A 20,709-nucleotide genomic window follows, 5' to 3' on the forward strand; every position below is an offset into this window, starting at 1 on the left:
GTGTGTGTGTGTTCACACACAGGCATGCATGTGTGCACATGCATGTACATTTCTTTCATTGAACTTTATTGGAATATAATTTGCACATAGTAATACACTATCCATTTCGAGTATATGGTTTGATGAGTTTTTTCAGAGATATACATTAGTGAAACCACTACCATAATCAAGATATAGAACCTTCCTATTATTCCACAAAGTTCCTTAATTTTCCTTGCAATCAGTTTCTTTAAACTCCCAACCCCAGACAACCTCTGCTCTGTTTTCTGTCTAGACAGGCTCCTTTGGCATGATTCTAGAAATGGAAACATTCAGCCTAACCAGGTAATAGTGCAATAGATAGAGTGTCGACCTGGGATGCTGAAGTCCCAGGTTCGAAACCCCAGGTCATTGGCTTGACTGCCAGCTCATCTGGTTTGAGCTCAGGCTCACTGGCTTGAGCATGTGATCATGGAAATAACCCCATGGTCACTGGCTTGAGCCCAAAGGTCACTGGCTTGAAGGCCAAGGTCGCTGGCTTGAGCAAGGGATCACTGGCTTGGCTGGAGCCCCCCCCCCCCCCCCCGTTAAGGCACATTTGAGAAGCAATCAATGAACAACTAAGGTGCTACAACTATGAGTTGATTCTTCTTATCTTTCACCCTTCTTGTCTATCTGCCTCTCTCTTGAAATTAAATAAATAAATAAATAAATAAATAAATAAATAAGGAAAGAAATGGAAACAGCCAGTATGTATTCCTTTTGTATCTGGCTTTTTTTGCTTGGATACTATTTTTGAGATTCATCTACTTTGTTGCATATATCATATCAGTAGCTCATTCTCTTTTTATTGCTGAATAGTATATGTAGTATATATCTATAGCTAAATCTATGCTATAGATTGTTTACCCCTTCATCAGTTGGTGGACATTACAGTAATTTCCAGTTTGAGGCTTTTATGAATAAAGCTGTTATAAACATTTATTTGCAAGTCTTTGTGTGTACCTGTGTTTCAACTTCTCTTATGTAAACACTTAACAGTGGAATTGTGGAAATTACTGGATCATACTGTAAATGCATATTCAACCTTAAAAAAACTACCAAGCCAATGTCCAAAGTGATTATATCATTTCATATTCTCATCAGCAATGTGTGAGAATTCTAGTTGCTCCACATCACTGTCAACACTTGGGAATATGAGTTTTTTTAATTCCCTAAAATGTTTTTAACCATCAACTAACATTTTACCTTCAAACAATTTTAGTAAGGTGCTACTTTGGAAATGTGCTTAAGAAGCTACTCTCTTTCTGGTTCCTCATGGTAATGCTTTTGCTCCCTGGATTTGCATCACATCCTCATGCAGCGTGATTATGAGATGTAAATAAGTAGCCCAAAGCCATGTAGTCTGCTGAACATTTACAGTAATTTAAAACCCAGATTTAAATTACTTCATGAAACAACTCTAAGATTCAATATAAATATTTAATATAATATAAATAAAGCAGCATGAAAAAATGTTTTTTATTTAAAATTATGTTATTTTTTCAGACACTGACAACTATGAAAATCATATGTACTGATATTGATAATTATTTGCAAAAGAAATAGATGTATATATAAATACCTAAAATATAATTGGCCACACAATTGGAATAGATTACCAAAAGAAAACTCAGGAGTTAGAGAATAACTAGGAGCACGAAGGAACAGCAATTCCTTGTCTTTCATGGAGAGTAAGAAAAACTTAGAAGCTTCTATAAAGGTGGCTGTTTCATTATATTGTCTTGATCTTGGGAAGCCAACTCTGTGGACACAATTGATTGAATGCTTCTTACATGTTTTTATATACACTGTTTTAAAATCAGAAATAGCCCTCTTTTTTTTAGGTATTTATGATAATAATCACAGCAGAGGAAATATACTTTAAAAGACTAAATGTCTTACCTGGGATCCATAGCTGGTATAAGTGCACTTTGAATCCAGCTAAGTCTGACTAGAGCCAGCAGCCCTGCTTCCACTCGGAGCTCCTCAGCTCCTGGCTGCCACTGAAGGTGAGTGGTTATGAATCAGAGACAGCAGACAGCCTTGGTGGGGATGTGTGGGGACAAGTGAGACATGCTCTAGCTGAGCTTGGTGTGCTGTGTGCTAGAGCTGACAGCACTTGTACAGATTGTGATCTATCAATTTGAATACATCTCATCTGTTTTTTAAATATAAAAATTTAAATATTTTTTTAGTTTAGGATTTTTTTGCAGGTTCCAAAGTATGTAAAATTTCATATTTTTAAAGAAAGCAAGATATTCTTTTTTAAAATTTTATTTAGACAATTAATTTTAATAGGGTGACATTAATCAGTTAGAGTACCTAGATTCAGAGAAAACATCTCCAGATCATTTTAACATTTGATTATGTTGTATATCCATCACCCAAAGTCAAATTGCCCTCCATCTCCTTTTATTTAGTTTTCTTATGCCTCTCCCCCCTCCCGCCTCCCTCTCCTCCCTTTCCCTCCCCCTGTTAACCACCACACTCTTATCTATGTCCATGAGTCTCAATTTTGTGTCCCACCTATGTATGGAATCATACAGTTCTTAGTTTTTCTGATTTACTTATTACACTCAGTATAATGTTATCAAGGTCCATCCATGTTGTCATAAATGATCCAATGTCATCATTTCTTATGGCTGAGTAGTATTCCATAGTATATATGTACCACATCTTCTTTATCCAGCCATCTGTTGAAGGGCATTTTGGTTGTTTCCATGTCTTGGCCACTGTGAACAATGCTGCAATGAACATGGGGCTGCATGTGTCTTTACATACCAATGTTTTTCAGTTTTGGGGGTATATACCCAGTAGAGGGATTGCTGGGTCACATGGTAGTTCTATTTTTAATTTTTTGAGGAGCCACCATACTTTCTTCCATAATGGTTGTACTACTTTACATTCCCACCAACAGTGGATAAGGGTTCCTTTTTCTCCATAGCCTCTCCAACACTTGTTATTACCAGTCTTGTTGATAATAGCTAATCTAACAGGTGTGAGGTCGTACCTCATTGTAGTTTTGATTTGCATTTCTCTAATAGCTAGTGAAGATGAGCATCTTTTTATATATCTGTTGGCCATTTATATTCCTTCCTGGAAGAAGTGTCTGTTCATGTCCTCTTCCCATTTTTTTATTGGATTGTTTGCTTGTTTGTTGCTGAGTTTTGTGAGTTCTTTGTATATTTTGGATATATTGGGCCCTTATCTGAGCTGTTGTTTGAAAATATCATCTCCCATTTAGTTGGCTGTCTGTTGTCAGTTTCTTTGCTGAGCAAAATCTTCTTAGTCTGATGTGGTCCCATTCATTTATCTTTGCCTTCACTTCCCTTGCCTTTGGAATCAAATTCATAAAATGTTCTTTATGGCCAGGGTCCATGAGTTTAGTACCTATGTTTTCTTCTATGTAATTTATTATTTCAGATCTTATATTTAGGTCTTTGATCCATTTTGAATTAATTTTGGTACAAGGGGATAAACTGTATTTGAGTTTCATTCTTTTGCATGTGGCTTTCCAGTTTTCCCAGCACCATTTATTGAAGAGGATTTCTTTTCTCCATTGTGTTTTTGGCTCCTTTATCAAAGATGATTTGACCATATATATGTGGTTTTATTTCTGGGCTCTCTATTCTGTTTCATTGGTCTGAGTGTCTATTTTTCTGCCAATACCATGCTGTTTTGATTATCATGGCTATATAATATAATTTGAAGTCAGGTATTGTAATGCCCCCAGCTTCATTCTTTTTCCTTAGGATTACTTTGGCTATTTGGGTTTTTTTATAGTTCCATATAAACCTGATGATTTTTTGTTACATTTATTTAAAAAGTGACATTGTAATTTTGATGGGAATTGCATTAAATTTGTATATTGCTTTGGGTAATATGGTCATTTTGACTATATTTATTCTTCCTATCCAAGAAAAAAAAATATTTTTCCATTTCATTGAATCTTTTTTGATTTCTCTTAAGAATGCTTTGTAGTTTTCATTATATAGATCCTTTACATTCTTTGTTATGTTTATTCCTAGATATTTTATTTGTTTTGTTGCAGCCATGAAAGGGTTTTTTTTTTTCGTTCATTTTCTGAAGTTTTGTTGTTGGCATATAAGAAGACAATAGACTTCTGTATATTAATTTTGTATCCTGTGACCTTACTGTATTGGTTTATTGTTTCTAATAGTCTTTTTGTGGAGTCTTTGTGGTTTTTGATGTATAGGATCATATCATCTGCAAAAAGTGAAACCTTTACTTCTTCTTTCCCAATATAAATGCCTTTTATTTCTTTCTCTTGTCCGATTGCTCTGGCTAGAACTTCCAGCACTATGTTGAATAAGGGTGGAGAAAGTGGGCAACCTTGTCTTTTTCCTGATTTTAGGGAAAAGCTTTCAGTTTTTTGCCATTTAATGTGATATTAGCTGACGGTTTGTCATAAATGGCCTTTATTATGTTAAGATATTTTCCTTCTATACCCATTTTGTTGAGTGTTTTAAACATAAAATACTGTTGTATTTTATCAAATGCCTTTTCTGCATCTATTGATAGTATCATATGGTTTTTGTTCTTTGTTTTGTTGATATGGTGTATTATATTAACTGTTTTATGTATGTTGAACCATCCTTGTGATTACAGATGAATCCCACTTGATCCTGATGAATTATTTTTTTAATGTGTTGTTGTATTTCATTTGCTAGTATTTTGTTTAGGATTTTAGCATCTGTATTCATTAGAGATACTGGTCTATAGTTTTCTTTTTTTGTGTTGTCCTTGCCAGGTTTTGGTATAAGGGTTATGTTGGCCTCATAAAATGTGTTTGGAAGTATTGCTTCTTCTTCATTTTTTTGGAAGACTTTGGGTAGAAGAGGAACCCAAATCTTCTTTTAATGCTTGGTAGAATTTACTAGTAGAGCTGTCTGGCCCTGGACTTTTATTTTTGGGGAAGTTTTTGATAGTAGTTTCTATTTCCTCCTGTTTAGGCTTTCTACTTCTTAGTGACTCAGTCTAGGAAGATTGTATTGTTCTAGGAATTTATCCATTTCTTCTAGTTGTTAAATTTGTTGGCATATAGTTTTTTATAGTATTCTATAATAATTCTTTGTATATCTATGATATCTGTGGTGATTTCTCCTCTTTCATTTTAGATTTTGTTTATATGAATCCTTTCTCTTTTTTCCTTAGTGAGTCTTGCCAAAAGGTTTGTCAAGTTTGTTGATCTTTTCAAAGAACGAGCTCCTTGTTTTATTGATGTTTTCTATAGTTTTTCTGTTCTCTATTTTATTTATTTCTGCTCGATTTTTATTATTTCCTTTTTTCTGCTGGTTTTGGGTTGCCTTTGTTCTTCTTTTTCTAGTTCCTTAAGATTTAATGTAAGTTGTTTACTTGGGCTCTCTCTTATTTGTTCATATATATAAGCCTGTAGTGATATGAACTTCCCTCTTATTACTGCTTTTGCTGCACCCCAGAGATTCTGATATGTCATATTGTCATTTTCATTTGTCTGTATATATCTTTTGATCTCTGCTTTTATTTCTTCTTTGACCGATTCATTTTTTAGAAGTATGTTGTTTAATTTCCACATTTTTGTGGGTTTGTTTACTTCTTTTTTGCAGTTGAGTTCTAGTTTCAAGGCTTTGTAGTCAGAGAATATGCTTGGTATAATTTCAATTTTTCTAAATTTGTTGATGTTAGTTTTGTGGCCCAACATATGGTCAATTCTTGAGAATATTTCATGTACACTGGAGAAAAATGTATATTCTCTGGTGTTTTGCGATAAAATATCTTGTAGATGTCTTTCATATCCAATTGTTCTAGTGTTTTGTTTAAGGCCCATATTTCTTTATTCATTTACTATTTGGATAAACAATCTAGTGCTGTCAGCTACATATTGAGGACTCCAAGAATGATTGTATTTTTGTCGGTTTTTATTTTTAGATCAGTTAGTAGATGTATATATACTTTGGTGCTGCTTGGTTTGGTGCATATATATTAAGAAATGTTGTCTTCTTGATTCAATGTCCCCTTTATCATTATGAAATGACCATCTTTGTCTCTGATTACCTTTGCTGTTTTGTAGTCAGCATTGTTAGATATGAGTATGGCTACACCTGCTTTTCTTTGGATATTATTTGCTTGGAGAATTGTTTTCCAATCTTTCACTTTGAATTTGTTTTTATTCTTATAGCTTAGATGTGTTTCTCGAAGACAGCATACAGTTGGAATTTCTTTTTTGATCCACTCTGCTACTCTATGTCTTTTTATTGGTGAGTTTAATCCATTTACATTTAATGTAATTATTAACACTTGAGGGTTTCCTACTGCCACTTTATAACTTTTTTTTTTATTTTTATTTTTTACAGAGACAGAGAGAGAGTCAGAGAGGGATAGGGACAGACAGACAGGATAGGGAGAGAGATGAGAAGCTTCAATCATTAGTTTTTCATTATGACACCTTAGTTGTTCATCGATTACCCTCTCATATGTGCCTTGACTACTGGCCTTCAGCAGACCAAGTGACCCCTTGCTTGAGCCAGTGACCTTGGGTCCAAGCTGGTGAGCCTTGCTCAAGCCAGATGAGCCTGTGCTCAAGCTGGCGACTTCAGAGGTATTGAACCTGGATCCTCTACACTCGATGCTCCATTCACTGCACCACTGCCTGGTCAGGCTATTGCCATTTTATATATTGCTTTCTGCTAGCTCTGTATCTAAAGCAAGATACTCTCAAGTGGCTAGAATGTTATCTAAAAATATAATTTGGTGTAGTCTAGGACACATCTCAGATGGAGCTGCCTATAGATAGTCCTTTGCTTAGTAAAATTAATCCTGGTTACCAGTTGTACCCAATCTTATTTTTCTCAGTATTCTATTTATATAATCATATTTTAAAATTTATTTATTATAACCTCAGGGCACTGCCTAAAGGAGCTAGAGTTTATCTCCATCTAAGTTCCAGTAATCACTTTTGTGCTCTTTTCTGAGCTGTAAATCAGATGTGAATAGATTGTGTTACATGCTGCACTGTGTCCCACCGTAAATTCATCTGTGTTGAAGTGCTAACCCCCAGTACTTTAGAATGTGACTACTTGAAGTTAGGGCCTTTCATTAAGGTAAAATGAGGTCATTAGGGTGGAACTAATCTATTCTGACTAGTGTCCTTAGGAGAAGAGGAGATCAGGACATAGACAAGTAGAGAGGAAAGATTAGTGAGGGCATGAAGAGGAGATGGCCATCTGCAAGCTATGGAGAAGGCTCAGAAAAAACCAATCCCACCGACGCATTGATCTTGAACTTCTAGCCTCTTGAACTGTGAGACAATAAATTTCTGTTGCTTAAGCTACCTGGGCTGTGGCACTTTGTTATGGCAGCCTGAGCAGATTAATACAGGCTAAGAGAATGAGAGTCAACACAAAAAGAGGGAAGAAGCAGTTCATATTAGTCCAAGGCTCTGTATTACGGGAGAAGAGGGAACGATGTCCAGTCCATACCAGGAATGGATGAGAAACAGGGAAGAACAGGACTCAGAGTCTGAAAAGCTTTGTACAGACACACTTGGTGATATTTTTTGCTTCAAAGATACTATGTTTATTTAAAATTGAAGAAAGACCCTCCACTAGTGAAAAGATTACAACTTGCTTTATTGTGATACTGGATTTATCAGGGTGCTCTGGAACCAAACCTGAGATACACTTGAGATATGCCTGAATGTCCTACTGCCACTGACAGGCTTATTGGCTTGTTAGCATTGGCGACACTGCCAGGGTGTTTAATATATTTAACAAAAATAAATTCAAGGATAAGCACACTTTAAATGCTTTCTTGATTTTCTGTGCCACTGCTCTCCATATATCTTCTGTGTATAACACAGTAAATCTTTAATAATGTGTTAGCTTCTGGAATAAAGCATCTTCTAATTAAATTTGTGATTGATATAAAAATAAGTGGCAGTGACAAGTGTCTTAGAAAATGGAATAAAATGCAAAACATGCTAGACAAGTTGAATAAGTAAATGCATATAAACAGTAAAATTCAAATGGGATTAAGTATAGAGAAATTCATTTGGGGAGGGAAAAACTCCAAATGTACAAATGCAAAATGAAGGTGGTCTGGGCTTCTCTGAACATGTCAGGGAGCCATAATGAACCACAGGTTAAATCTCCAAGTGTTGCAGTGGATAATGTGCACAGGACTCTGGAAACAAGCAGGACACCATGACTCCCCTCCCTCCGCACTGGCTGGCATTGTTCTGAGTACTCTATACCTTATAATAGTTGGAAGAAAAACTAAACCAGTGGTTCTCAAGAGTTAGCATTTGGCAGATTCACCTGGAGGGGCTACTAAAACACAGATCACTGGGCCTCAGCTCCAGAGTGTCTGATGTAGAAGATCTGGGATGTGCTCAACAAGTTGTGTTCCTAGCAAGTTCCCAGATGATGCTGCTGTTTGGGGACAGCACAAGATTTTGGAAGAAGGTTCCCTTAAAGAAAAAAAAAGTAAATGAAGTGGATTTATTATGTCTAGACAAGAGAAGCCAGAGCCCAGATTTAATAAGAACCTTCATTAATTAGGGAGACATAATGAATGGCTGAATTTTATTGAGGAATTCATTTTACTGTGGACAGGAAAAAAAAAAAACAGGTGTGAGATTTGCTGAAAAATTTAGGGTTGACATCAGGACAATCTAACTTGGAAATTGAGAGGACCTGGAGTATGAGATCTAGGGGAGACTTCAGTTATCTTTCTACATGTTTGAAGAAGCAGGGAGGGAGTTTTCTTTTTGGTAGCATGTAGGAGACTTACTGGGTCTTCCTTCTAGCTCTCTTCCATGACTTGGAAACAGCTCTTTAACCTAAGCAGGAGGAGGAGCCCCAAATGTGCAGAAGGCTCCATTTTGGGCACTTCTTGTCTCCAGAGAAGGAAGTGCAGGAGAAATGTCAATGGTCTCCAGAAACAGAACTGAACTGATGGGGGGGGGTGTAGCAGAGTGAGAGCAGGATGCAGGTGACACCCAGACACAGGCAAGGATGGCCAAGGCAGTCCTCAAACAAGGTTGGGGCATGAATCAGGGCTCAGCAGGGACAGTGACAAGACAAGAGTCAGGTGTTAGTGCAGAACAGAAAATGAGGATTAAATGTATAAGTTGAGATGATGAGGTGGTAGAATGTGGCAAGAGGAAGGGTTCGATAATCAAAAAAGAGGTAAGTAGAGAAGATGATGATGTGTGGAAGGTCGTCCCAAGCTGCCTGTAGATGCTAACTTGGAGTACACTAGAAAATGACGGCAGACACAGAATCAGACAACCAGAAGGGCCTGAGCTGGGCTTCTCGGGGAGCATGGCTTTGGGATGTCAGGGCCCTGGATAAGGAAACACTACAATTTGGTGATGATTAAATTGAACATAATTGACTGAGCACCCAGCATGGGCTGGGTCCCGAACAATGCTGACCAGTCTGATCTCTGCCTTTCAGGAGTAGACTCTTAATGACAGTACAGTTTGATGAACATGAATGGAATACAGCAAATGTAGAGATGAGGGATCAACGCAGTGAAGCTTTATGAAAGAGGGATCCTAGACTAAGGGACAGTGGCAGGAGACCGCCCGACAGAGAATGTTGGTAAGGCACCCCAGACCAGGGGCACAGAATGTGCAGGGAAGCATGTCCCTTGTTAGGAGAGCTTGGCAAGGAGTGGCAAGGGAAGACAGGTAAGATGCCCAGATATGTGGCTGGAAGGTCAATGGCTGTTTTGTGTTGGGGTAACTGATATGCATTTTATCCTTTTGATTGTACCCCTATGCTATTTTAGATCCCTTGTGGGTGGAAATGCCTCATTTGTGTCTCATTCTGGACGGCTTTAAGAAAAAACTGGAAATCATTGATGCAGGGAAGGGCTGGGACTAATTCAGGCAAGGGCTGGGAAGAGAAGTTTATTTTCAATAATAGATAAGCAAGAATATTTTTGTATTTAGTTGAAAAAAATGGATGAATTGGGGTAATCATATAGCATTTTAGATAGCTAGCTTAAACAACCCACCTTCCTTTCACTTCCCATTGACAACAAGATTACTTTTTGAAGAGAAATTGAGTGCCTTCATGGATGGCACTTTGCACATTCTACAGCTATGGTATTCAATTTTTGAAAAATTTCAATGCTTTCATTTTACAAATTGCAATACTTTTTCCTTTCAAATTTTATTGGGATTTAGTCAATGGAAGAATAAATGTATATAAAAATAATGTCTGTGCTGCTTATGAAGAAATAATGATTATGAAGAAATTTACAGTCACGAGATAATAAAGGCAAACCAAGGGGTCTTGGGTACTGACTTTGGGAGAATAGAGTTCATAATCATCCGTATTAGCTGCAAAATCCCATGCAGGGAACAAAAGGTTACTTTTGAGCTCCACCAAATATTTTTGTATTAAGCAATTTTCTTTTTCATTCACAGAAAGATACTCTCTCTCTCTTTCCTAGTCCTTTTCTGACTCTTATTTTCTTGTATTGCTCACCAAGGATCTCTGCTGTGATACTGGAAGCTTTATCTAGGACTATCAAATCTTGATACTACATAGTGGGGTTTTTTTGTTTGTTTTTTGTTTTTTGTGACAGAGACAGAGAGAGTCAGAGAGAGGGACAGATAGGGACAGACAGACAGGAAGGGAGAGAGATGAGAAGCATCAATTCTTTGTTGCAGCGCCTTAGTTGTTCACTGATTGCTTTCTCATATGTGCTTTGACCGTGGGCCTTCAGCAGAACGAGTGACCCCTTGCTCAAGCCAACGACCTTGGGCTCAAGCTGGGGAGCCTTGCTCAAACCAGATGAGCCCGTGCTCAAGCTGGTGACCTCAGGGTTTTGAACCTGAGTCTTCCACATCCCAGTCCGACAATCTATCCACTGTGCCACCGCCTGGTCAGGCATGTTCATTTTATTTTTAATGTTGGTATTTCAAATGATAACTTTGCAGGTCATCAAACTTTCATCACTGAAATAAATCATAATCGAGAGTATTTGATACTGCACTCTGATCCTATTCAGGCTCTCTTAATTAGGATAGGAAGATATAAAAATTAAATTAAAGTTATAATTATAGTACTTTTGTTAAATTAAAACAAAGCACTCTACTCCAGGCTGTCTGGCCCGAGAGCCTACACTTTACTCGATGCAGTTGCACTCCTTTCTGAGTGCGAGTTAAGATCTCTGCTCCTGTAATTTATGACTGATTTTATTGTTGGGACTATGATTTTGTAAGATCAAGCATTTGTCATAAATCACATGAAAAAATAAATTGAGAACCTTCTCTACTGCATGATCCATAATATTTAAAGAAAAAAAAAATGGAAGAACACTATTTTTATATCTCCAGCTCTGAGCTTTTTACTTTCAGACTCTGAGCATTTTATGATCCACTATCCTCAGAATCCCAGCTTTTGTAAGTGGGACTCAGATTTGTGAATCTCCTGTCAATTCATCCAACTTGTTAATTTACTACATGTTCTGAGGTGTTTCAACCAGAGTTGATATAAAAAAAATAGCCGTAATGATTCATCTACTTCCACCATTTCCCTGATATTTCTGGCCAGTTTACTATTGGTTCCCTTGGTCTTTCTGGGACTAGGATAGACTTCTGGCACATGCCCTGGATAAAAGGAATGAGATTGTCCATGCATGCTCTAACTTGGGGATTAAGAAAGGTTCACATGTCACTCTTTTCATCTGTGTCCGTGTATTCTATAAGCTCTCACACACATGTGAGGAGAGTCCACTCTCAGGAATGCTGGTTGTGACTGACCTGAGCGGATTTGCAAGGCACATGCCCAAGAGGCTGTGTTTCTCTCCAGGTGCTAGATCTCCAAATCTACAGCGAAGAGGACGGTGGTGGTGGTTACACCAGCAGAGGACCAGGTGTCCCGGCAGTGGGAATGAGGTTTCAGTCCAGGGGTCAGCAGGTACAGTGTGTGAAAGCTTCTAAGATGCCTTTCTGTGCATGAGAGATTGTGCATGTGGATTACAGATGTCTGTGTGGGTGGGGAGCTGGGGAGTGGCACCATATTTGCCTCTCATTTGCCATTTCTTGGTTAGTTCCCTCTCCTGGGTTAAAACTGCACTACCTCAAATCTAGAGCTGTAGGGTTACATAACATCAATAGTCTATCACCCAAACACCCTCCTTTGAAACTCAAAGTGAACCTGAGAACTACTTTGTATGAAATGTTGATAATTTCTAATTAATTCATCCTTTTTTGGTCAATTTACAGCTTGCTTTGCTAACAGAAGAAGTTTTTAGCAGATTGTATAAAAAGAGGTCATGTCTTCACACACACACCCCCCCACACACACAACCCTGAGATAATTTTGAACATAAATTTAAACAGATAGAATTAGGGCTTAAAAGAAAGCAGTGTAATATAGAGAAATCTGCCTTATTTGGAGAACTATTTAGAAGGTGGAGAATGCAATGGAATCTTGTAAATAGCAAAAGAAATAAAGCAGTTGAAAGACAGGGGCTGCCCTGGGAGGTAGGTACTAGTAATCCCCTTTTTACAGATGAGGAAACTGGGTCACAAAAAAGATGTGTAATGTGTTAAGATCACACAGAGACAAAGCCCCATCCTTTTCAGTGTGAGTACAAAACCCTTTTGTGACTGTTTTCAGCCTCCCTCTCTGCTCCAATTGCACAGAGCTGTCTCTTGTTTCTCAACACTCCACCCTCCTTCACATTCCCCTGTCTCCATGCCTGCTGTTCCCACTGCCTGCGATGTTTGTTCACTCACCATTTACTTGGTTAACTTTTACTCATCCATTAAGACTCAGTTCCCAAATAATTTTCTCCACAAGAACGCCAAATTCTCCGGACAAAGTTGGTCACTCCCATCTCTGTGATGGTGCTAAACTTCATGCTTATTTGTTCTGTCACAGGACATGTTCTGCTATGTGTCTGTGTCTTCTAGAAGACTCTAAGCCCCTTAAAATCAGGAAGCACTGTTCTCCATTCCTTAGGAAGGGGCCTGCTATCTATTTGGTTATTTTTCAAATAGAAACCAGTTAACCAGAAGCTCCCTAAGGTCAAGGACTACATTTTTCTTCTTCAGTGCTGTGTATCCAGCCTCTAGCATAACACATAGGAAGTGCTCCATTGATATTTGAGTGAAAAAGAATGAACTGGACTTTCAGGGTTTTAATAAAATTCTACCAAGTAGAATTTCTTATTTTGTATTTCCTAATGTATAGGTAGCAGTCTCAGCAGCACCAAGATGAAATTTCTTGGTGTTTAATTTTTTTAATTAAAGTTAAAGCATAAGTAGTCTTGGTTTCTTCTTGACCCCTTTTTAAAATTGTCTGAAAATTAAGTATCATAGCATAGATAAATAAGAACACATCCTTATTTTAGGTCACTGCCTCTATTTACAACAATATATTCATATTTTATATTACAGAACTATTTATTTCTAACCCATATCTATTAAGAATAAAAAATAAAGCTATTTGATTATTTATAAGTATTGATATATTAGGATTAGTAAAATTAAATATTTTATAATTTAAAAATCAATTTTCATTAATTGAGACTGAACAGGGAAGGACAGTAAGGAGAGGTGTTCAGGTGGCCGTGGGTATCTGGACAGGGAGGCTTTACCTGCTGGCCAGGCTTGATGGGCGACAGTGTGATGCCTTGGGTGTTGATCACTGGCAGGATCTGGTTCCCGATGACCGTGGCGATGATCTGGCCTTGGGCATTTGTCAGGAGCTGGGGGGTGATCGACTGCACTTGAAGGCCCTGACTGCTGCTCGTGGCCTGGCTCAATGGCCCCTGATTTGGCATCAGAGGAATGGTCCCAATTATCTGCAAGAGACAGGCCCAGAGGTAAGGGGCCGGGCTCCACTATGGTCTGCACCTGCACCTCAAGACCACCCCTCCTGGTTTCTGTAGGAAGCCCTGCAGAGCCCCTGCAGGGCCTGTGGACAGACCGGGAGATCTGGAGATGCAAGCACAAAGGACAGTGTGGGGGGGCACGAGGATTAGAGGGGACAGAGAGGCACACATGGACTGGAGGGGAAAACACCTTACTGCAAAATAAAATGAAGCATCAGTGATGGCAGAAACATGTGACGGCTGCCAGGGCTGCACAGCCATCTGCTGCATCTCGGAGCCAGATGGAGGACACAGCTCTCTTGGCACCATGGCCCTCACCCAGGGGGAACCACATCCTTTGCCCACAGCAGCTTCTCAAACACGACATCCCCTGCACCCTCTCCTTGGTCTCTGGTCCCTCTGCTCTCTCCTTCTCTCCTCCCCTTCACGGGCATCCTGCTCTTCTTTCAGAGTCAGGGGCTATCTCCCTGACACCCCAGCAGAACCAGGGGCCTTAGCACCATGGAGCTCATGGCTGCGTACCTTGGTTTTGGAGTCAAGGAGACAGGCTTCCATTCTCAGCAGGACCACCTGTTAGCTCTGTAACATCAGTTGAGAAGCCTAAGCTTTCAGAGACTTGAGATTGAAAGAACTGGGATCACAGACTCTTTAAATCGAGGTGAAATGACTACAGAGAGCTCAAGTGAAAATAAAAAAGGTGCATTTTAAACTGGGGCCTAAAGGTCAGAGATGAAGCTTCTGTGGCAGGTGGCAGGGAAGATTCTCTTCACATCAACTCTCCACTGGCTTCAGCAATGGGATGGTGTGAGCCACACAGGAGGGGTCTGGTTGGGTCCCTTCCTGTGCTAAGGGAAAGGGAGCCTGATGGGGGCAGCACGTGCAGGGCTGTCTGTGAGCTCTAGACACATCCATACATTATGAAAGACAAATTTAATCTTTAAAAAGCAAAAGTTTGATTGATGTGTCCAATGTTATAGAGTCTCCCAGGGAAATCACGGAGCTTGAGGCTGGAGGCCTCACAGGACAATCAAACAGCTCTGCTCTGCTCTGCTGCTCACCTGCCATGGCCACCTCCTAGACCAGCACTGTGGTGACATGGCCAGGGGCCACCAAAACATATTAATAATGCTTTCTCAGGAAGTGTTTTCATGTGTGTGATTTCATTTCAATCCGCGTTCTTACAACAGCTCTGAGAAGTAGTCATTTATCCTGCTGTGCTATGGCAATGGAGGGATCTGTAAGTGATGGTGTGGAGCTGGAGCCCAGGTCTGGCTGATCCCCAAGTGCTCACTTTTCCATTATGTCACCTGGCTCCCACCACATGGCAAACATCGGAGGGAACCAGTTCTTTAGAAAGACACTGCTTTCTGCCTGCAATTTCCTGCCAGAAAATAAGCTGCTTTAGGACTGATTTCATACATAATGGTTCTGTTTTCTACCCCCATAGTACCCAAGTCTTTTAAAACATAGTTTCTCAATATATGTCTTTTAAATGGGTGGCTTCTAGATTCTCCTGCCATTGAGATACCAGATACAACTGCAGCTCAGCAGAAAAAATGAAGACCACACCATTCAGTGATGATTTTGACAGAAAAATTGACCCCTACATCCCCTTCCTCACTTGACTGTTGCTTCCACCACAAAAGCCCTTGTGGGATGGCACTAATGGAGGAGCTGTGTGAAGATCAAGTATCAGTGGCAGTTGTCAATAGATGCTGATAAAGGTCAAGTAATTACTGCAAGAGTAGTAGCAGTCTCTAAGGGAGTTTGCAGCTCCTCAGTGTCACTGATCAAGCCTGTGATGTTCCTCCAGCAGCATCAGCAACAAGTGTGTCCCATCAGTGCCAGCAAGGTCAGGAGGAGCCCACATCAATAGATCAGAGCATGTACGTATTTTATTGATGAGTCATCTTGTATGAGCTGCTGGTATCCACAGGCTGTCCCTATAACCCTACAGGCAATGTGAGAGGCCTGGGAAGCAGAGTCATTCTCTTGCACCCACACTGTATACTCCCCTCTTCACATTCACACTGTGCACTCCACCGTTCCCCTCTCCACACATGCACTGTGGACTATACCATTCCCACCTTCCACAATGCACTATGAAAACTCAGTGTCTGACCCATCGACTCCTGCTTCCCTGTGTCATAGGTCTGAGAAGCCCTATTCCATTGATTGGCCTGAATTGAAAGCAGGGTTCATTTAGGTGGCAGGATTGTGGGTTCTATTTTAGGCAGGATGTCAGTGCATTTAGGAGCCATGTGACTAAGAGGCTGGGAGCAGGTTCGAGGGAAGCACAGCAGCTGACAACTTTGAAACTTGGTGATGCAGAGAGAGGTGTTCTGCTCCTAGAAGGCTGACACATGTCTGTGCTCTCTTATGTAATGAGATGCTCTGCCTGTTTTCTGGGTGGGAAGAAGAAAAGGGAAATGCAGATGACTCACCAGCCTTTTCCCTAAGTGCAACCTTGATTCCACACACTGCAATGTGACATCACTTAAACATGGCGCCGCTCCATTCCCTCCCCTGGCTCCTCTCTTCTCTCCTAGGCCCTAGCATCACATGCAGGGCTAGGGCAGCACTAGTGCAGAGCCAGAGGGATCTGGAACAGCATGACTGAGGCAACCCTTTAATAATGAGTGTTTGCTCTGAAAAGTGGGGGCACAGGCAGGAGCAGGGGCCATTCTAGTGAGGAAGCCTTCTGTGAAGTTATGCATTTCTCATTTTTGTTCGCTTTTCAGTGGTCCTGGGATCACCATCTCTGCTGTCAAAGACTAGGTAGTGCATACCGGTGAACTCCCTGCTATTTTCCAATGTCTGACCTGTGTTCCTATTCACCAGAAGGCAACGACGATTGCACATTGTGTTGCCTAAACATCATCAGCTGTGCTTATTTCACTTAGGCAGGGCCCTTCCTCTCAGCACTCCTATAGGTCTCAAACTCCTTCTCAGATTCTGATTTCAAAGATCAAAGAAAAGAAAATTAGAGAAACTGAGACAGCCATGCTGTGAGGCTCTTGGCACTCCTGAAAAGCTGGCAATTTCACCTGTGGAAATGGTATTTTAAATTAAAGGCCTTTTGATATTCAAGGGTAAGCATTTACATCTACACATATTTCAACCACATCAAGAAATTAAAACTGAGTTTTGAAATTAGGGAAACTCTGATGTGAGGGCAAAGATAGAAGGAGGATGTTTTTGAGACACCTGTGGTCTTGTAGCTAACATTTGGAGTTTTGTTCTGGATGCCAGAGCTAAGGATTTACTGATGAGGGAAGTCAGTGGAGGGACAGACCACTGAGAAAGCATGGCCACTGGGCCTGCTTTCTTTGCTAGGTCCTGGCCAGTTTGCTCAGTGGTAGAATGTCAGCCCAGTATGTGGAAGTCCTCGGTTTGATTCCCAGTCAGGGCACACAGAAGAATTGCCCATCTGCTTCTCCACCCTTTTCCCTCCTCTCTCTCTTCCTCTCTTATATCCATAGCTTGAATGGCTCAAGCAAGTTGGCCCAGGGTGCTGAGGATGGCTCCATGGCCTCACCTCAGGCGCTGAAATAGCTCAGGAGCAATAGCCCCAGATGGGCAGAGCATTGCCCTGTAGGGGGCTTGTTGGGTAGATCCTGGTTGGGGCGCATGTGGGATTCTGTCTCTAGGCATCCCCAAATGTCACTTAATAAAACAAACAACAGACAAAACAAGACAAATTACAGCTCTTTTAGGATGCTGAGGACTCTGGCCTGCAGACTGTTCTCTATGTAAGATATGATGTCATGTGCCATGGAAGGCAACAGAAGACACTACTGGGGCAGGGGAGGGCAATAAGACAGGCAACATGGCATGGGAAGATTTCAATAATCCAACAGAGGAAAGCTATGCATCACATGAGAGGCAAGTACTCTTTGATAAGAACCTCTGAACCCATGTGATGGGTACTCAAAAGAATATTAGGAATGAATGAGTAATTGAAGAAAAAGAAAGGTGGGAATTGTCAGGAAAGACTTTACAAAAGAAATGGGGTAAAACAGTGTTGTAGAGGTTCAGTGAGATTTTGCAGAGAAAACATTCCAAACAAGATTCTAGCCGGAAGGTAAAAATCATGGATGCAAATGAGAATAGAGAAAGTGAAACAATGACAGGTCTGCCTGGAAGGGTCAAATTCCAGGGGCAAGGGGTTTCAATGAATGGTTTTTGGAGGGGCATAAGGAGTGCTAAAATGGAACTATTTCAGTTGTGAATGTAACAGTGTGGATAGAAGGGACTGAGTGGCAAGAGACTAGAGACCAGGAGCTCAGTCACTAGGATGCTATTGTGGTTGTCCAAATGCCTCAATGAATCCTTGATATAGGGATTGCTTGATTGGTTCGCTTCCACTTCAATTCAAAAAGCATGGCCTACTTTATACCTAAGTTGCAATATTAGAAATTTTTGAGTGAGGTTATTGCTCCATCAATTCCACAGCAAATTGCTAAGGTATCATTTGCAATAATCCTATATGTCTTTGCTCTCACTCCAACAGTAATGATTCATCTTTGATGAATGCTTTAACCAAGGCAAGGCCCATACTGGTATTGTAATGATAATTTGTGACTTAAAAGAGTTCCAGCCCCTCTGACAGGGGAGTTATTTGATTGTTGCTGTTCATGTCCACCTGTCTGTTTCCTTGGAGAAGTTAAGAGCATAAACTGCCACTGAGAATAAAGTACATGTTGCAAAAGCAACTAAAAAATCATTAAAATGACTACTAGTGCTAATTAACACAGATAACCTTATTTCCCTAAGAATTTGAGTGGCTTGTACATACATGTGACTATTATTATAATTTTAGACACCATAAAGATGATCTTGCAATTGTAGCAAACCCTGGCAATTCAGGGCCATATAAGTGCTTTGGATCATCAGGTTATTATTACAATGCTCTTATGAACCTCAGTGTAGTTGAGGTATTCAGTAGGATTGAATTCTGACTGGTGGAGGGTAGCATGCCTTGAAGTTGTTCACTGCTAACATGCAGGTGTCATCAGCAGCAGTTGAGGATGGTATCACAGAAGTGCAGGGTCTCCAGACAAGTTGTCTGATGGGCCATATCTTGTAATAGTCTATGACATGCTGTTAAACTCTGCTAGAGAGTATGAGATTGCAGGTGTCAGATTGTCAAGTAATTTTGTTGCACATATCTTTAAATCAAAGAACCCATGAATGCTGTAAATTGGTGACTTCCTTATGTCTTTCAATCCATCAGCAGAGATAATTCTTTGTCAAATGTTTGTGTAACCTCAGCACTTTTTGGTCAACAGGTTTTTTTGTTAACACTAACATCACTCTCTAGTCTTGAACAAAGCATTTATAGCATTTGAGAGCCAAGGAGCTGGTGGTAAGCCTCCACCAGAATGGAAACAGCCAATCACTTTCCCCTTCCTTCCTGGTCTAGCCACAGCCACTCCTCTCTTCATCCAAGGCGTGATTTTGTCTTTTTTATATAATACGTTCATTTCAGTCTCATTGTTCTAGGTTTAAAGGTAAATTCACAAAGTTATTTTGGCAGCTCTGATGTTGATTCCAGGAAGAGTAGGGGAATACAATTATTTCCCAAACAAAATTTATTTTGACAAGATGCTATCTAGTGCCGTCTCGCATTGAAGTGTAAATGCTGAGAGGGTTTTCTAACAGAGTGTCTGAGCCAGAGAATTATAAAAGCATGAAGATAAGCAGATGAAGAAGTTCAATTAGAGGAAGACACTCAACTAAGGACAAATAGATTTAATGTTGCAGGCAACACTGACAGTTGGCTGTGGCTTCCTCGAGCTCTGGAGGTTCCAGGGTTCAAGAAGAAACAGTACCGTGACTGTTATCTCAACAATGTCTGGCATAGGAATGGGCACATAAGAAATGGCAGTGTGCCTGAAGGTGGCATAATTGAAAAAGCCCAAGATCTGAGACAAATTATCTCAGACCAACTTGAAAGAAGTGAATGACACACATTCCCTTAATGAGCAACTGTGAGAAAGAACTGTATAAGGTATAAATGTTCATGCTTATATTATGGGTATTGATAGGTATTCTACCCCTGGGAATACGTACCTACTCAATGTTTCTCTCTTTCAGTTAGACTTAGGATCCCTGCTGGGGGCTCTATTTTTGGTTTCAACCTTAGAAACACATTCACAGACAAGAGTGAAGCATTGGAGATGTTATGGTAGTTAAAATACAATGTCACATCTGACCAGGTGGTGGCGCAGTGGATAAAGCATTGGACTGAGATGTGGAAGGACCCAGGTTCGAGACCCCAAGGTCACCAGCTTGAGCGCAGGCTCATCTGGTTTGAGCAAAAGCTCACCAGCTTGGACCCAAGGTCGCTGGCTTGAGCAACGGGTTACTCGGTCTGCTGTAGCCCCACGGTCAAGGCACATATGAGAAAGCAATCAATGAACAACTAAGGTGTCACAATGCGCAATGAAAAACTAGTGATTGATGCTTCTCATCTCTCCGTTCCTGTCTGTCTGTCCCTGTCTATCCCGCTCTCTGACTCTCTCTCTGTCTCTGTAAAAAAAAAAAAAAAAAAAAAAAAAAAATACAATGTCACTTTCAATCAAATCATAAAAAAGATAGTTTTCATGAAAACTGATGCTGTAAAATCAGTGATAACAACAAGAAAAACAATCTTCTCCTTTAAAAGCTTTAAAAAAGTTATTAAAGGTCATTCTTAATAGAGTAGGAAAAGAATTCCCACTGTCTGGATTCAAGATCAGGTTTTGCCACTGATTAGTGGTCAGTTACTTCACTTCTTAGAACCTCAGTCTACTAATCTATAAAATGGGAATAATAATAATACCC

General features: G+C 40.0%; 1 protein-coding gene across 1 annotated transcript in view; it reads right to left on the minus strand.

Annotated features, from left to right (window-relative positions):
* The window catches only part of POU6F2 (POU class 6 homeobox 2), a 609,603-nt gene that overhangs the window by 16,242 nt on the left and 572,652 nt on the right, over positions 1-20,709 (minus strand). Inside the window, exon 8 of the mRNA XM_066343683.1 lies at positions 13,645-13,851. Coding sequence (XP_066199780.1) covers positions 13,645-13,851 — 207 coding nt within the window. The remainder of the gene's footprint in view (positions 1-13,644; positions 13,852-20,709) is intronic.

The sequence above is a fragment of the Saccopteryx leptura genome, chromosome 6 (genome assembly GCF_036850995.1).
Source record: "Saccopteryx leptura isolate mSacLep1 chromosome 6, mSacLep1_pri_phased_curated, whole genome shotgun sequence".
NCBI lineage: Eukaryota > Metazoa > Chordata > Mammalia > Chiroptera > Emballonuridae > Saccopteryx > Saccopteryx leptura.